General features: G+C 40.4%; 3 protein-coding genes across 3 annotated transcripts; 1 reads left to right on the top strand and 2 right to left on the bottom strand.

Moving 5' to 3' along the window:
• Positions 1 to 383: 383 nt before the first annotated feature.
• L201_001698 (uncharacterized protein) lies at positions 384 to 1,356 on the top strand (the record flags this gene model as incomplete). Its single annotated transcript, XM_066217485.1, has 3 exons — positions 384 to 654; positions 719 to 787; positions 863 to 1,356. The coding sequence occupies 3 exons, from the start codon at positions 384 to 386 to the stop codon at positions 1,354 to 1,356; spliced, it is 834 nt and encodes a 277-aa protein (XP_066073582.1).
• A 194-nt stretch (positions 1,357 to 1,550) lies between these two features.
• L201_001697 (uncharacterized protein) lies at positions 1,551 to 1,983 on the bottom strand (the record flags this gene model as incomplete). The annotated part of the gene is made up of 3 exons (XM_066217484.1): positions 1,551 to 1,599; positions 1,663 to 1,679; positions 1,765 to 1,983. The coding sequence occupies 3 exons, from the start codon at positions 1,981 to 1,983 to the stop codon at positions 1,551 to 1,553; spliced, it is 285 nt and encodes a 94-aa protein (XP_066073581.1).
• A 529-nt stretch (positions 1,984 to 2,512) lies between these two features.
• On the bottom strand, positions 2,513 to 18,330 carry L201_001696 (uncharacterized protein; the record flags this gene model as incomplete). The annotated part of the gene is made up of 15 exons (XM_066217483.1): positions 2,513 to 4,151; positions 4,215 to 5,898; positions 5,954 to 6,279; positions 6,339 to 9,202; positions 9,263 to 9,407; positions 9,476 to 9,537; positions 9,592 to 9,759; positions 9,826 to 10,013; positions 10,066 to 10,372; positions 10,428 to 10,724; positions 10,780 to 13,050; positions 13,100 to 13,159; positions 13,208 to 17,412; positions 17,464 to 17,900; positions 17,954 to 18,330. The coding sequence occupies 15 exons, from the start codon at positions 18,328 to 18,330 to the stop codon at positions 2,513 to 2,515; spliced, it is 15,030 nt and encodes a 5,009-aa protein (XP_066073580.1).
• Positions 18,331 to 18,678: the final 348 nt, after the last annotated feature.

Genomic DNA, 18,678 nt, shown 5'->3' with positions numbered 1-18,678 from the left:
CGAAATCAAATGATAACAGTTCGAAAATAAAATCATCCCTTATATCATTACCGACGGATACAGCGGACTTGACCGATCATTTAGTGGTCGTAATTATATAATTATGATATTATAGTCGGAGTGCTTGACCATCTCTAAACTTAGCCCGAACGACGTAAAACTACGCACTGTAAATAGCCGACAGAGTCAAGGTGTAAAGTTTAAGGTAACGCTAACATTGATTCCAGCAATTATCATAAATTAACCGCTGGATCGTATAAGTATAATAGGTCATCAGCATTTGGACTGTCGAACAAGGACTACCGACATCTCACGAGATCAATAACATATCACAACTTGTAATGCCTACAGATTTATAGCTCCTGTCGAGGTTAGCTGCTAAAATGTCCTCCTTCAACGCTCTCCATCAAACCTTACAGCCACTACTGCAACCCGCTCATCCTTCTTTTCCATTCGCTCCAATAGATGTCATAGGAGCAATGCGTCTATCATCAGTGATAAACTGGATAGCGACTGGTGTCTTCGATCCTCAGCCGACCACTACACCAGGAAAGACCAAGAAGGGCAAGATAGTTGTAAAGAAAGAAAGAGCTACTTTATGGCAGGAATTAGCAGGTTTGATGATTGTTGTCTTTGGTGGTGAAACATTTCTGGGTGAGTGTTCGTGGTGCAAGATTGTACTAGCATAACTTCTTTGCTAATGCTACCCGCCATATAGCAATGTGTACAGGGTCTACACCTTCTTGGCTTATCACACCAAACATCGCTTTGCTCTTTTGCGGCGTTCGTGAGTGATTACACCCCAGCTTGCTGCACCTGTTGTAAAGTCTCTACGGACTAAGCTAATGTGACTCTCCCATAGATGCGATACAAACCCGAACACCTTTATCTCGACTTCTCCCATCGAAACCATCTTTACCGTTAGAACTGTTACTAGCCATACCAGATGCTATAGGTCGTACTTTATTGTTGACTAGATTTTCAGTGATACCATTATTATATCCTACCAATACGACCGTCACAAGGGGAATACCAATCACTCCGACATCATTGATAATGGTTCCATTTTTATTAGCAGTACCATTTGCATCTATAGCATTTTCAACATTCAACTTCTTCCAACCCAAATTAAATTTGACCACGCCTGTAGAATTGAAATCAAAAGGTTGGATGTTAGTTGATACTTGGTGTCCACTGTTAATTTCACCCGCATTCTTAACTTTAATAGGTCCGGTAGAAGGTTGGAATTTTGGTTTAGGTTTGAAAGAGAATGAAGGTGTTATAATCAGTATGATTGTTTTATGGTTGTGTTTCACAGGAAGAGCGATATATAATTTTGGTTACAAGCAAGATTAGTGGTTGAATATGTTTGGTATAAGGTCAGAGGTAGAACCCGGGAAGAAAACCGAGTAAGACTGTAGAACACCAGTCTTGAAGGCGTCTTGAACGATGGTTGAAGAATTAGCTGCTATGCATGGATAATACCTAGATGAGTAAATGAAGCTCCTCTTTCTAAGTCCAAAATGGATTCTGATTAGTCGCCTCTATGATCAACCAAAAAATCCGCATTGTTTTCTGATTTGGGGAAGGAGTGTTTTCCTTTGGTGATCAACGAATGTCTCGTCAGCTGAATAACACGCATAACCTCACAAGATCACTCACTTCCATTGTTCCCTTGCCTGATAATCGATACAAAACCATTTATTGAATTAGCAATCATTTGCTTGATAGTGCCGTATAGTTGACTGTAAAACGTAAACTTACTTGTTTAGATGTTTTGCCTGGAACAGCTCTTTCAAAATCATTTTCTCCAAACTTGACTATATGTTCAAATAATAATGATTTTTCGGCTGATGACCAACCACCGGGACCTTTCTTTGTAGGTGTACTATTAGTCGCAGATCCCCCATCTTCCGATGATGTTGAGTTTGAGGTAATAGGTGGAGTTGTTTTGGCTTTGCTTTTAGTTCGATCAGCTGGCATCTTGACTCCTATATTCAGTTACGACAAGGACACTATCTCGTCAGCTCATAGTGTAATATATTGATTGTACACATCAATATTATGTCTAAGATGATCGCTCACAATTATTTTGATTCTTGTGTGTAAAGCTTTTTAGATGGGTCAGAAACAGTCAAGGTGTTGGACGGTGTGGTATAGGTTTTAGGGTAGACTAAAGAATTGGGAAGTGCAACAGACAAGAAAGAGAGAAGAAACAACATGAGCAAATCAAACTTGGATCCAATGACTCCACAACTTTGATCGAATTAGTTTTGTCACTTGGAAACAAGGGCGCAATAATCGTCATGATATCTTTTTCATCAAAACGATGCATATATGTTTACAATTATAACCTAAATACTAATATAATACAATAATACATACAAAATTGATCTATAAATCTATTGCAAAAGCCAAAAGAAGGGTATAAATAGATAAAGGTACATTTTACAGGTATACATATCGAGTTCATGTTTTGGGTTTACTAGTCCCAGTCATTTTCATTCCGTATTTACTCTTGAGATTGACTAACTCTAGCGATCCATTGTCGAAGTGTATCAGCCAAAACACCAGGAAGAGCTTCAACATCTCTTAAAACAACGAAGAATTCGAATGGGAAAGTATCCAAATATCTTTTCATATCTAACTGCATCTCACCATTGATCATTTTATATTCAACAGTTTGCATTGATAATATACTTGTTTTAGGATTTGATTTTGAAGTTGGAGCGTTTGATGTTGAAGATGACGATGTTTGTTGATTTAAAGAATCAATAATAATGAAAACAATCATGACTCTTTCTTCAATTGCTTTTCTCAATAATTTTCTTAATTTATTATGATCTTGACAAATACCATCAGAAATTATAATTTGTAATTGCCATAAATCTGCTCCACTACTACCTAAATTACTTGATCTTGATTCAGCTAAATATGTTAAAGTTCTTTCAACTAACGCAGCAACATCAGTTTTATTTTGATTAAAAGTAAAATTTGATATAATCTTTTGACCATCTAAATCTGTAAACCCTGGCGAGTCTGATTTGAATGGATGTAAGATATCAATTGATTCACCGAATTTTGCTATTGAGATTTGACCAACTTCTAGTTTATTCATTGATTGTGAAACTAAAGCTAAAGTTTTATATGCTAAATCAATTGAAGAGGATTCAAACATTGATTTTGAATCATCTAAAGATAATAAGACTTGATATTCTCTTTTTGATGGTTTGGTTCTTCTTAACCAAATTTTATCTTTTGTATATTCTGATGCTATATATGGTATGATCTTCCGCATGTTTAATCTTTTTCCTGTACGGAAATCACCTTGTAACCTTGTTGCTAATGTAGGTTCTAAAATCAATCTCAATTGTTCACATAAAGCATAAGATAAATCACTAGTTTCACTAGCATATTTTCTCCATAAATCTTCTGCTTCTTGATCACCTTTAGAGATTATTGCTGATTCATTAATGGCAATATCAGGTTCGTTTTCATCATCTTCAAGTTCAAGTTTGATATCATTGACGTTTTCGATTTCTTCAGTGGTATCAAGATCTAAATCCATAGTATCATCGTCGTCATCATCTGCAGCTGATCCTTTAGGTCCAGTTCCGATATCAGCTTGAGTTAAGGCTTTTTCTTCTCTTTGTCTATCTTCGTCAGCTGGGGCAGCAGATTTATGGGTTAGTTCCCTTTCTTGGAATTCTCCATTATCTATTTCTGGTTCGTCGTTGGCTTCTCCATCATCTTCCATACCACGATGATCTTCGCCTTCAACATCATTTTGTTCTTCGTCATCGATAATGTTCAGATCCTCTAATTTCTGTCTTTCTTCTTCACCAGCTTTACCAAGAGCTTGCATATCATCTTCTTTGGTTTGATCATCTTGAATATATTCAACTTGACCTGATGCTTGTTCAGGCGCTTGTTGATCTTCAGTAGGTTGAGGTTGTTGTTCTCTTTCTTGTTGAGAAAGAATTTCATCCCTTCTACGTTTGATATCTTTCATTATATCACCTAAACTTCTCGATGATTGTGGTTGTGATTGATCTTGAGCTGGTAGAGGTGCACCTGAGGAGTCGACTGGACCATCAGATTGCTGTTGATCGTTGAATGGACCAGATTGCTGTTGTTCTTTCGGAGCGGTTCTATGAATGGAGGAAAACACGATTAGCTATAATACTACTAAGAGAATCGATGATTTCACTTACCCATCTTGACCTTGTGCATCGGCTTCGATCTCTTCTTTCTCCCCTTCTTCTTCTTTACCTTCACCTTCTTTCTCTTTTTTGGATTCACCTTCAATCTCTCCATTCATACCTTGACCAAGTTCAGATTCTTGATTCATCTCATTTGAAGCTGAAACATCTACATTCTGTTCGTTTTGAGCTTCTTCTTCAGTTTCATCTTCACCTATTCCAGTTGCAGGTGGAGCTTCTTCAGTTTGTTCGCCTTCTTCTTCGTCACCCATGTCAATGTCTGAACCTTTATCATTATCAGGATGATCATCATCGCCTTCTTCGTCGTCACCGTTATTCGACATTTTCATATCATCATCGAAATCATCTTGGTCACCTTGATTTTCATTATCGTCACCATCTTCATCATCAAAATTCAGATCTTCAGGTAAATCAAGTTTATCACCTTCAGGTACATTAACTTGATCTTGATCTTGTGGTCCAGATGGATTTTCTTCTTCACCCTGTTCATCATCACCTTGCTCTTCCATTGTCTCTTCATCTAATTCATCACCTTCTTCACTACCTTTCTGTCCATCTTGCTTACTTTCAGGTTTTTGTTCTTGTTCCTGATCACCTTGTTCTTCTTGATTCTCTTCTTTTTTATCTTTTTCTTTACTTTCTTGACCTTCTTTCTCTTTTGCTGACATTTCAGATTCACCTTGTTGTTCTTGAGTTTTTTGATCCATTAATTCATCGTTATTATCATTCTTGTTATTTTCTTCTTTTTCTTCATCACCCCAGAATTTCTCGTCGACTGCACCAGGATCTAATGGATCTACATCACCAACATGTTCATCATGATCTTCTTCTTCTTCGTCATCATCTTCATCTCCACTACCTTGTTCTTCATTTTCTTTACCATCTTCTAATTTACCTTCGAAATCTTCATCCATACTAAATGCATCATCATTTTCATCTTCACCTTTCTGTTGATCATTCTCCTCTTCCTCTTCTTCTCCTTGTAATCCTTCAACTTGTGATTCTTCTTTAATTTCATTAGAAACGTTTTTATCACCTGTACCTGTTCCCATACCTGATCCTTCTACCATTTCTCCGTCACCACCTTGACCGTCATCTTCCGATTGTTCAGAGGGTTTACAGAACCCTTTCTGAGCTAAATCTAACATGACTCTTCCGACAACGTATGAGAGCTTGTAAGCTGCTTTGACGATTTGACAGTGGGCATTGATGGCTTGAGCGTATGATTCGGCAAAGGTCTCGATGAAAGGAAGAAGTCTAGCGAGACAATTGGGAGCAGTGGTTGAAGCAGATTGATCGTCAAATAGGTGTTCGACAAAGGTTAAGATTCGCTTGATGATCTCAGATACACGTAAAGAGGTAGAAAATCCTCTTTGTTCCTTGAGTTCTGTAGCAATATGAGGTGGTTCATCTTCTTTAAATTCGGGTAGTGAAGGTGTTTTCAGTTGTTGAGCGACAACCAAAAGACTTTGAATGGTTTCGTCACTGGCTTTCCAGACTTGAGACGCTAATCCTGCTTGAGGCTGAAGAATACTGAATTGTTTCATAGATTGCACCATCTTCACGACAGGATTTAAGAGATGTCGAAGTTCAGGCGAAGTGATAGCTTGAGCCGCGAGAGATTTGATAAGTTGTGATCGAACAGTATTACAAGTCTCAAGTAGAGAGGTCTCAGCTATTGCGAGAACTAGTCAGTTTTGCCTTTTGCCAAATCTCAGAAGGGTGCTTACCTTGTGTAAAGATTAAGCAGTTGGAACCGTTTGATGAATCCAAAGCTAACGAGAGTGCTTGTACAAGTAGAGTAGTTTCCTGTCTTAATTCATGTAGAACTACCATATCGTTGGACTTGACTTGTACACCTTGCAATTCCCTTAATTGCCTTATACCTTCCTCTATCTCAACTAGAGCAGTGTGGATTTCCGTTGTAGTTGATTCAGCTTGAATGAGATCATCCAAAATAGATTGACTTCCAGCCAAAGATGAAGATTGGGCACAATGACGCAGACGATTGAGGATAGCCGAAAGTTGAGTAAGTGATTGCAATTCGTTTACAGTTCTATAGATTGATACATTAGTATATTGTCTTATCATGACGATACTGGGGGACTCTCTTACCTGTCTCTTTCAATTATGGCAGTAGCATAAACAGACTCGGTGAACCCGATACCTCTTTCCAAATCTTGAGAAGCTATATCATCATTATGACCATTGAAAGAAGCTCTTAGAGCGGACATCATGACATCCATCTTATAGTGATAAGATTCGATTTTCTTCACAGTAGTTATATCGAATTCTTCTGGCAAACCTTCCACTAAAATTGGTGGTCTGTTTGCTAACCAGATTGTAGATTGTTGTTTTGCAAGTTGATCTGCTCTAACAGCATTTGAGAAACCGGAAGCTCTTAATGCTTTTAGAAGGTCTGAGAAAGCTTTACGTTTTCTACTAGCAAGGTTGTTAACAATCTTGGTATTTTCTTTAGTCAAAGATGAAGGTGTAGCTTTAGCTAAAGCAGCAGCAGTTTCGATGATATCTATAGCTATATTATCCATGTGCGAAGCACTTGTACCAATAAGTGATGTTCTGACTCGATCGTGAACTTGTTTGTATCTATTGAAAGTCTGATCCAGTTGATTGAGTCTCTCGGGTATGGTATGTTTGGCTTCTTTTCTAGCTTCAATGGCGGTAGAAGGTAAAGTAGAAACTTGAAATACAGTAGAATTGGTTGATTCTGAAAGTACAGGTGTCTCTTGAGAAACTATACCTGTAAGTTCGCCAAGAATAGGTGAGACCGGTTGACGAAGTAAATCTCTAAATTTCCTAATACTTCTATGAAGATGTTTATGCGACTTTTGAGCACTAGCTTTTAAAGCGAAGACATTCACATCTTTCCAACTTGCTAATTTAACAAAGTCTTTGATAGCTTTGTCAATGACTGATCTTCGTTCACGCATTTGATCTTGTAATCTCGGCTCGAATAAACGAGCATTAGCAAGTACATTGTAAAGTAAGGTTGAGATTGAAGCAAGACCAGGTGTTTGAGTAGACAGTTCAAATGCCATTCGTTGGAACGATGATAAGAGTTGTAACCTTGAAGAGAAAGTACCGAATGAACTTGTATTGATGTATGTGGAAATCATAGGAAAAACTTCTTCGATGTGTTTAGCGATATCTGTAGAACTGACCGCGCCATGTATAAGTGCTCCATACAATCGCATAGTCCACTCGTTATCTTGAGCGATATACTGAGCAGCTTGATCATCCAATAATCTCATCCATGAAGCTAATTCAAGTCTTCTCCAATCAATAATCAAGCGAGATATCTCGTCTCTAAAGTTGCCAAGGGAATTTTCACGATTAGCATAAGCTTCCCAATCTTCTGTATGAAGCAAGAGTTGTTCCATAGCTGAAAGTACTTGAGCTACAGGACTTCGAGTGTTCAAGATCAGGATACGTTCGCAACGATCTTTGATATGTTGAAGAACCATTTGTTCTGGCCATTCTAAAATCAAATGATCAAGTCGATTGACTAATCGAACGAGAAGAGAATGAGCTTTACGAACTTCAGGTTCATTAGGTGAAAGGTAGAAATTAGGTTGAGTAGGAGAAGTTTTGATTTCTACTTGTTTTCTATGTAAGAGTGCAACTTGATATGCTATACTGGTATTATCGAGTCTTTCGTTGTACGCTGATATCTTGAAAGCGTTATGAAGAGTATCATCGATCATTCCTTTCAACAGAGAATTGGATGTTGAGGCTTTGGATCCGAAGATCTGAAGGACAAGTTGATGGAATACAGAGACCTGATCGGCAGAGAACCGTTTGTCTTCCTTCTTCTCCTCGTCATCAGTGACTTTTGCGGGCGTTGAATCTTCTGCTCCCGCATCTTCATATTGAGGGAATAATTCTGCAAATTCCTTTTCTTCTTGTTCTTGGTCGGACAAAACTTCTATATCAGTTTTTCTAACTCTATACAAACTTTCTGAAGCTTGAGCTTCTTGTTGTTCTCGAAGTCTAATATTACTCCATGTTCGATAAAGATTATCCAACTGAACGAAGATATCTGGTAGATGATTTACTCGCTGTTGTTTCGTTTCCAATAGCGTCGAATGAGCAGAGGCCGAAAGTAATTGGGTAGCAATTCGATTTGAGATATCGACAGTGTTATCGGAAACTTCTGTCATTCGTTGACAGCCAGCTACAAGAGGGAATTCAACAATACTTGATACAGTTGATGGTGGTTTAGCAGTACGAAGTTCAGCGTCTCTAGCAAGAATTCGCATACCGAATTTGCCGAACAACACAGCGGTAATAATCGGTTGTACGAGATCTAACATATCTTGATAATTGGCTGAAAGTCTTTGAACGAAAGCTGCAGATGCAAGTTGGAAATCGTTTTCTCGTGCGAAAGCTTGAGCATGATCTTCGTTAAGTGCGTTGACTAATTCGGTTGTTCGATTTTCACTGTAAGGATCATTCATGAAAGCATGGACTTCGTTGAATAGATAAGATAGTCGAACAGCATCAGAAGGTCTTTCAAGTGAAGGACCAAGGGACTCTTGTTCTGCTTCCAGACTTTCTACTTTGCTGTAACCTTTAGCAATTCGAGGCGAATCGGCAACCCCCTTGATAGCGATTTCTCCCTTTTCAGCAGCCATCAATTCCTCTTTTGCGGATGTTAAACGGATGTCTAATACTTCTCCAAGTAGACTTCGCCTGACTCCGGGATCGATCGGAATGTTGGTGACGTAAAGGTCGATGAGGAATCGTGAGACTGCTAGCCAGATTGAACCGATAGAACCAAGATCTTGAGGATTCTTAGTTACTTGGTCGAAAGCTGGTGTAATTCTCTTGAGGAGAACATCGCGAAGATATGACATATTGGCATCACTAGCGTTTTCCGTGATAGCTTTGCTAACATGTGAAAAGGTTGCGGCGGCGTCATTGCTGGCGACGTATGGGATGCCAAATGCCGAACAAATCTGCTTGATAGGTTAGCCTTTTGCGCGAATCACTACATTTGCTGCTAAACTATCACTCACCATACTGATGGAGTGCAATGCTAAAGACAAACTATCCTTTCTTCGATCCTCGGTAACCTTAGTTCCCCATAAAATAGCTTCGGTGGAGAAGCGAAGAGCATCATCTTGTTGAGGAATATCTGACATTTTCACCATCTCGGTGTTACTACAGGATTGTGACTTCAGTTCGAGCTCAAGCTTGCATTGTAACCTTGTACTGGTGCGCGGACTTACCTGAACCGAAGGGCTGAAGCCAATTTTACCGGTTTGAAGAGGTTAGCTGGTCCATCCAATTCCTATTGCAAATTCAAGTCAGCGGTAAATATACCAAAGCAATCATGTTAACCTACCTCGCTGTTCGAATTTGAATGATCCCACAATCTCTGCAAGAAAGTCGATACTGCCTGAAATGTGACTGCATGTGTTGCAGAAATCCCGAAGGATCTCTCTAATGTGATCAATGAGCCTATCTCAATGGTTATATCTTGCAATAATACTTTCATAGCGTCTTGAGCGGTCTATAGAGATAGACATTAGCTCTTGATCCAAGAACTGTCAAGCTGATACACATGATGACTACTTACACCTTGCAGAAGAGCTAATTCCACTGTGCTCAATACCGACCAATTGGTCCATCCTGGGATAATATCAAGATCTTTTTCGCTGATAGTTCGAGTACCAGTAATCAGAGCTTCAAGTTCAGTGACTGATTCAGGTGAAGAAGGTTGATCGATCATAGTAGAGAGCGCTTGTAATACTGACTTTCGAAGCTCTATGAGCAGAGATTAGAAACACTATACATTTCGGATCTTCAACAGACTTACCAGGATCTTGCACGTTATCAGCCATTTGTATCAACCTATCAAGATCTCCTCTTCTGTTGCCGTCGCCAACGATATCTCTGAAAAGCATCCAAATTTGTGTTTGACCGAAACCTGATGTCAATTGAACAGTCTTGACTAAATTTTGCAATTTATCCAAAAGGGGAGATAATATAGGTACCCCTTGAATATCTTCTTGAAGCCAATTTGCCAGTAATTTAGTAGATGAGTAATCGAATGTACTATTCTTAGCATGATCTTCCATTAATTGAACATATATGCAGATTCGATCGAGGCGTTCAAGCAGTTCCTGTGAGTGATATTAGCAGTATTCGGTAAGTTCGATAGCAAGCTTGATTACTTACCTCGTGGGATGAAGCATGATTAGCGCCCATGAGAGCTGGTAACTGCTGTCTGATGACTTCCCTGAAGTAGCTGGTGAACGGGTAGATGTCCTGTCCAGCTTGAGCCTTATTTCTCGATGGGCCACGTCGAATCGAAGCAGCAGAAATAGCAAGAATGCTTTTAGCGTTCGCGGAATCTGACAGCCAGGCTTGAATCTCGTCTTTTCGACCCTCGTTACGAAGAAGACATTGCAAAAGGGTGAAAACTTGGCCAGAGGCCTCGGTATGGACATTAGAGTTGAGTGTAACATCAATGGGCTATGGTTTTATGAATCAGCCTAAGGTGTCCCGCTGACAGATATGGATGACTTACTAATGAACCAGCAAAATCCGATTGCATTATTTGCTTGAGACCGGCTTGACTTGCTTGGTGGGTAAGAGCCAAAACCAGTGGTTCATCACTGAGAATTTGAGCTGCAGATACATATATAGCTTTTTGCGATTCCTCTACGATATTACTGATCCTTGTAAGGTACGGAATGACTTGTTGACTTTGATTAGATACATTGTTGGCGACTATTGAAGCTATAGCACCACTAGTCATATTTTCCGATGTGGGTTCAACGTTATTGAGGGTGGATGTATTTCGAAGTAATGAATGATCAGCAAGTATCGATGATATTATTATTTCTGATGTAGAACCATCTCCATTTTCCTGTTTTGCAACGAACAATTCTACACCTCTATTTCTCATAGCTCTTGATAATTCACCATGTCTTGGATCGTAAGTCATGAATAATCTAAAATTCATATGAGGTTTTAAGATTTCTGGGCTACCTGTTGAAGAACCTTTTTCACTTAGTACTAGAGTCCCATTTGATTCACATAAACTATTCAATCGATCTAATACTGATGCACTACACAAATTAGCTTCTGAAATCAGGAACCATCCACCATTTTTTATTGCATGAATAAGTTGTCCGTCAACCCATGCAAATCCTACTGCATTAGGTCCAACATTAATAAGTTTATCTAAAGCTTGACGAGCCAAATTGGTATCTATATGTGAGGTAAGTTGACTGATTATTTCTTCACAGAGTTGACAGAATGAAGGAATGGCATTGATATTGGTATTGTTATCACATTGTTGTCTTGCAAGTTTGATCTCGCTAAAGCGCGAAGCGATAGAAGGATGGGAGTCGGATATTGATTTCACTAAAGTAGTGATTTCCCGGTGAACAGAATCTAATAGTCTACTGACATCTTGTTGTTCGAAACTACCAAGGATTTCCGAAGTATCGACTCCAGGATGCATAGCGAATTCGCCAAGTTCTCTTCCGGCACCCTCAGCTAAACCTCTTACTAAAGCTCTTTTACCGATACCACAGTCACCAGCTAATATAATCAACCAGCCCAATTCAATACCTTTAAGAACTGATTGAGCGATATCGAGATGATGATGTTGAAGTGGAATGTCGATGGTGGAGTTGCCTCCTCGTTTGATGAGCGAATGACCTACTTGCAGATACGAAGGACTGATGTAAGGTGTGGGCCTGGTAGTATCCACTTGCATCTCGAAGATCCGCTCAAATATTTCAGTAACAGCTTGACGATCTCTTTCATTCCTGAACCTTTGTCGATACACCATCCAAAAGAATTCAGCGGGATGTTGGGTTTTCTCCAACCCATTGTGAGATGCAAGTAAGCTGAACCATCTGAAAAGATCTCTTAAGTTGAACTCCCATGGACTACCTTCTCTTCCAATTGTACGTAAAACCATAGTTTGATCTCTCATTTCTTCATTGAATACAATCATTTTCTCGATTATATCTTTAGGTAATGGATGAAGATCTTTACAAATAATCATTAAATCTTCTGATGTATGTTCTTGTAGATAAACTTTGGTGAAACGATTCAAGAAGGATTTAGGTAAACCTTTTCTACCACCACCTTGCTGAAGAGGATTCTGAGCGGCAAAGACTCTAAAATCTGGATGTCTATCGAAAGATTTGCCTAATTCTGGAATGTACACTGTACCTCTATGATCCAATACAGCATTTAAACCTTCCAAGACAGTTTGAGACGCAAGATTCATTTCATCTAATAATACCCAATCACCTTTTTGCATAGCGTCAAGGAATGCTGCATCCCTCCAATGGAATTCACCAGGTTGACCACCTTCAACAGGAAGATCAGAACCGAATAAATCGATCAGATCAGTTTGATCGGAAAGATTGATTCGTTGAAGTCGATGTCCAGCTACAGCTGCAAGAGCAGAAACCAGACTTGTTTTACCGACACCGGGACTTCCCTCAAGTAAAATAGCTTTTGGTAATTGACAACCACGAAGTAATCGCATAGCGTTGAGAGCTGTGGTAGGAGCTTCAAATCTGAACATTGAGGTTTCAGATATTATAGAACCTCTAGGAATGCCAAAGTTGCCAATGGAGACGGATTCTGGGGACACGTTGACCGTCAAATCAGATTTGGTATTCAGGTCCACTCCGCCTGGAAGATCGGAAGCGAGTTGATCAAGTTGAGATAAACATTCGTTTCGGAGTATAGCGATAGATGTTGTGGACATTCCAGCGACTTGAGGAAGGGATTCAAGACCATCGATTAAAACCATTTGACCACCATGATGCTATAGCATGATCAGTTATAATTCAATTAGCGGGAAGGATGATACTCACGAAAGCTTGCGCTGCACTCAGACCTTTGGTATACATATCGTTACTAAAGCTGACCCAAGCCTATAAGAGTTGTTAGCCAAAGTTTAGCATAAATGTGATTTTACTTACTAGGATATCACGTAGACCCAATCCAGATAAGTCACCTAGCTTGTCTCCAAACCATGAGAAGAAATCTAAAATGTATGGACCGCATTCTTTCAGTTCTTCTCTTTTCCATGATTGACCAATGATTTGTAAGATGTCACTTCTATCGTTCAATGCTGGAACCCAGATTTCAGTGAAACGATTTCTTAACGCAGGGGATAATTCCTTTTTTCCGAAATCACCACCAGGATTCATTGTAGCCACAACATGGAATTGTTCATTAGCCACTATGGTAGCTTCGTCAATATCGACACCACCTTTTTCAGCTAAAACAAGTGTTCTTCCAGGTTCAAGAACAGAATTCAATCTTTCTAGTACTGAATCATCTGCCAAAGATACTTCATCGAGTAACAGAAGATCACCGTTTGTCATTGCGTGTACAAGTGGACCATCAGACCATTCGAAAAGTGCCGAAAGTTGTTTGACCTCTCGTTTACATTGCTGAATGACTTGTTGATCGATATCACTTCGTTTAGATAATTCACTACAAATAGACATTAATTCATCATCGGTTGTTGTGGTTGAAATTGGTCCAAATTGACTGAGAGCATTGATAATTCTTGACCTTCTTTCCAATCTGTTTCGGACTGGTCTTTGACTACCCAAAAGATCTGCAGTTTCCATATTTTGATGACAGTTGACTCCTACTAACTGTTGACCGAACATTTGCGCAACAACTTCACATACAGACGTTTTACCACATCCAGTTTCTCCGACAAGAAGAACTGGTTCGTTATGAGCTAAAGCAGCAGCAACCAGAGCGAACAATCGTTGCATCGCTTTGGTCCATACCATTTTAGTGGGCGGAAGAGTGGTAGTAGGCATTCTTGTGAGAACGGTGCTAGAGGGATCGAAAAGCGAGTACATATCTTGATTGATAGTGACCTTCATGATATCTTCGATGACTTGCTTGATCACAACCTTGTCTTCATCTTGTCGAGCTCTTTCAGCTAATAACATATAACCATCTTCTGCGAGTTGTTGATATCCTACTGCACCTCTCTCGGCCCATCTGAACAAGTCTCGAAGTGTAGCAAAAGAACTCTTTGACTCGAATACTCGAGATGCTTGACGTCGATGTCGAAGTTCTTCAAAGACTTGTACAATCTTCTTAGCGTACGAGGGAGCAATTTGACATCTCTGACAAAGGATAGTTTCCAATTCAGCTTTGGGTACGTCATCAAAGTGGACTTCAAGGAATCGATTTCGGAAAGCTCTAGACAATACTTTTCGACCAGCGTATAAACCTGGAGGATTCTGAGTAGCGAATAATATGAAATTAGGATGAGGTTTAATGACTTCTTGAGTTTCAGGAATAACTAGTTCTCTGTTATCATCTAACAATCTATTCAAAGCTTCTAATACATCGGTAGGTGCTAAGTTCAATTCATCAAGAACAATCCAATGGCCTTGTTTCACAGCTGTGACTAAAAGACCTTCTTGGAAAACCAAATTACCACTTTGAGGATCTGTTACATAGGTACCGAGATATTCTTGTATATCAGTGTGTTCGTGATTATTGATTCTCACGAACCTATGACCAGTTTGACGAGCTAAAAATTCTACTGCACTGGTTTTACCTGCTGATGTCGGACCTTGAATCAAGACTGGATATCGTTTGGTGAGGATAACACGTGCAAGATCTGAGAGCTTGGCTTGAACCGAAGGAGTGATAATGTATCTTGATTCAGGTGCTGGAGGTAAGGGCCCACGTTGAAGCCAGAAAGGACCAAATCTGACGAAATCATCGGGGTCTGCTGATGTAGGAAGTGAAGGGATTTGAGCAAGAACAGCTCTGGCATTCTTCATTGGATTTAAGATATATTTCTCGCCCGCTTCATGGGCAATTTTGGCACTGTTCACGTCAAGCGACATTGTGAAAGCCATGAGGTAACCTTCCCATATACCTCGACGTAGACCAAATAACGGTGCACTTTCAACAGCGAAAGTTAAAGCTCGAGCAAGGGTTCTCATACTAAAATGGGGTGCTGCATTGGACCCATCAACAATTTCTTTAGCAGCGGACAGCTTTTTGAGTGTAGTGTATAATTCAACAACGTCCAAAATAATACTTCTATCGCCAGCAGCAGCATCTCCCAGATACTGGGAGACAATAGCAATTAAAGCTTCTCTATCGTCATCAGGTGGTGGGACGTAAAGTTCTGTGAATCTTGCTCGCAGATTAGGTGGTAAATCCTTCTTTCCAACATCCGTAGCAGGGTTCATACAGGCGAAAAGACGGAATTGAGGGTGTCGAGCGATAGGTTCAACATCACCTCTTTCGGTCAATACCAGTGATGCTGAAGGTCCTTCTAAGATCGTTGATATTGCTTCTAGGGTTTCCTGGGAAGCAAGATTGACTTCGTCTAGTAAAATCCATTCTCCAGATGTCATAGCTTTTACTAGAGGACCTTCCACGAATGAGAATACCAATTTACTATTCATCTTGACGTGATGCAAGTCAAAGTCGGATATATCAACTAGTAGAGACTGCCATTGAATTGCAACTTTGGTTGCTTTGGTGATTTTCCGACGTTTAGGTGGTGCGCCTTCTGCGGGAGAAGCAGTCTCGCTTTCTCCTTTACCAAGTTTGTCGATAGCTCTTCGAGCTGATGAAGACCAAAGATCGGCACATCTACCCCATTTTCGACCAGCTAAAGCTTTGGCTGCTGCTTCCACGTAAGCACCATTTTGTGATTTACCCATACTAAAAGTTTCGCAGAATAGCTTTTGCCACCTTGCGTGTAAGTTTCTTGCCGAGATGGAAGCATCAATAGGTTTGAATCCACCAAGTAGATCACTACTTTCCGTTTGCATTGACAGATTGAGTACAGTAAGGGGTTTCTTGACGATTGAGGCAATATGTTGAACAGCAGTTGTTTTCCCGGTACCAGTCTCACCTACAAGCAAAGTAGGTTCACCAAGAGCCAGTGATACTGCTATACGTTCGAGAAGGACTAAGGATGGTTTGGTGAGAGCAAAAGGACGGGAAGATGATGCTGCTTCTCTACGTGAAGAAGCTGCGACATCCATCACAATACGACCGATATGTAGCTGTTTCGAGCTGGGACTAGTTTCGAAGTTTGGCTTTCTGCCTTCCATAGCTGACACTCTATCGGTATCCATGCCTAAGCCATTTGAGATTTCTTCTAGCATCTGAGCTCGCTTCTGCAACGAAACACCTTTACTATCTAGAGAAGCGACGAAAATGTCTACGGCTTCTAAGAAGATCTCATCTTGCAAGATAGGGTTCGTGAGTAGGCTTGACCCGGATTGTTCTAAAGTTGCAAGCGATGCCGAAGAAGGAAGATTTCGCTCTACTCTTGCACACCATTTCTCTAAATCTCTTAAACCGATATCTCTAGCTTTAACTTGACCGGATAGCTTGTCGAAAGGCCGTAGCTGGTGCCAGATAGTGACTAGTGTTGTGAGCAATGACTCGGGAAGCCGTTGAAATCGAGCAGACAATATAGCAAGGATATCGTCATCAGTTGGTGGATCAAGGTGAACTTCGTCGAAGATGTGATGACCAAAGAAAGTTGGTGTTGTGTAACCTGATCGAGTTGTTCTAGTCACGAGTAAAGCGAATCCATCTCCTGCTTCTATATCTTCTCTTCCGGGGATTGACAATTTGGCTCTTCTTCCAGGTCTTCCAGCTTTCAAACTTCTAGCAATACCGGCTAACGTGACCAACATTTCTGTACTTCCCCTATCTACATCTTCGAAAATAACCCATCTTCCTGCTCTGACTGCTTTAGCCAATGCACCTTCCATCCATTCGAAAGTCCCTGGTTTGGTGGGAGAAGAAACATAAGTACCGATCAAACTCTTGACGTCGATAGATGTATCCGCAAGGGGAATTGTGAGTATTCGATTTGTAGCTTGTTTGGTAGGGAAAATGACGGAAGAAAGGTATTGAAGGATGTGGGTTTTACCGGAAGAGGGTGGGGAGGTGAGAAGGATTGGAAGGTTACGTTGTAAGAGAGGGCATATTGATTTCAGTGCATTGTCGGTGGGCTGGGTACGAACGTGAATAGTAGTTGGAGCTGCAATACCAGCAGAGGAGCAGAATAATAACGTATCTGCAACAAGCGTAACATGTGGACAAAGGTCGGAAGGAGTAACAGTTGGAGTGGGAGAATATGTAAAGTCTGATACTGGATGACGATCTATATGGAATTCAGTATAGCAACAACAACAATGACTAGATCTAAACTCACCACGGGCTATACGCTGAGCTTCGAGTATAGGCAATATCCACCCATCTACTATGACTTTTCTTACCTGATGTCCTCCACCTGGCAACAAGATCACTTCACTTCCATATGCAATATTGACATCTACTTTATCCACTTCTCCTATACATTCTCTCTCCATTGATATTCTCTTCTGCTCGCTCCATTTTCTTTGTTTAGCTAGAATCTGGATGGCTAAGTAACGAATACCACTATCAGGATGTTCGGTTCGTAGAGCGCGGAGAGGAGCGATGGGCCAATCGTGACGCTGAGCTATATCTGGATCCGCAATCATAAGTCGCAATTGTGACAGAAGAAGTGAGTGTAGTCTTTCTACAGGAGTTGTTCGGAAATCTTCTCCTGATAAAATGGAGATAGGTGACAAGTGGAAGGGCGATTTAAGGACAAAAGCGGTAATGAGACTAGATGGGTGATGTTAGCATGAGCGCAGCCAGTAAGGTAGCCGCTAACTTACCTCCATAATTCCGGATGAGCATCACAGAGAGAAGTTAGGACACTGAGTCTCCTTTCTAGCAAGTCTACATCTGAAAAAGCGGCGTTGTTGAGCCATCTAGCTAAGAGGTCGATAAGAATAGGTTGAAATCTTGCAATGACGATGGTGGAATAGCCTTCATAGGCACAAAGCAAAGAAAGCGCGTCAAGGAGTTCTGATGCAGAAGAAGGTTCGTCTGTTGAGATAGCATAGTCGAAGATGATTCGAGGCACAGAAACAGGAGAGGTCGACGAAGGGGTGTAACCAAGATCACTCAGTAGGAGGATAAGCTGTTGCTTTAGGTCTAAATTGAGAGGATAGTTAGGAGAAGCAGCAGGCTTTTCACCATCGCCTTCCATCTTGATGCTGATTGGAGCCTCTACCTCCATTTTAAGTTGAGTGCCAGATTTTCAAGCAGCGAAGTTGCTGCTTCACTCTGTTTATCTTTTATATAACAGACGATGATAAGTTTGTCCCGAAATCTTTATTATTTTGGTCAATCTGAAATTTCAGAAATTATAGTAACCGATCAAACGTTACCGGAGTTCAAGTGCATCTCCACAAACCTCCCATCTTCAGCAAGATGTGGCATTCTTTGATTTCGGAGAAGTCCGCTTATCAATGCCATTGTGCCATTAGACCTCCACTTTGATAAACCGGATCTATAATACCGGAAGAGGTGAAAGGGTGAAAGCCAGATATAATGG

The sequence above is a fragment of the Kwoniella dendrophila genome, chromosome 2 (assembly GCF_036810415.1).
Source record: "Kwoniella dendrophila CBS 6074 chromosome 2, complete sequence".
In the NCBI taxonomy this organism is placed as follows: Eukaryota; Fungi; Basidiomycota; class Tremellomycetes; order Tremellales; family Cryptococcaceae; genus Kwoniella; species Kwoniella dendrophila.
The sequence above is the reverse complement of the archived record's forward strand: the minus strand, read 5'-3'. Positions and strand labels throughout refer to the sequence as shown.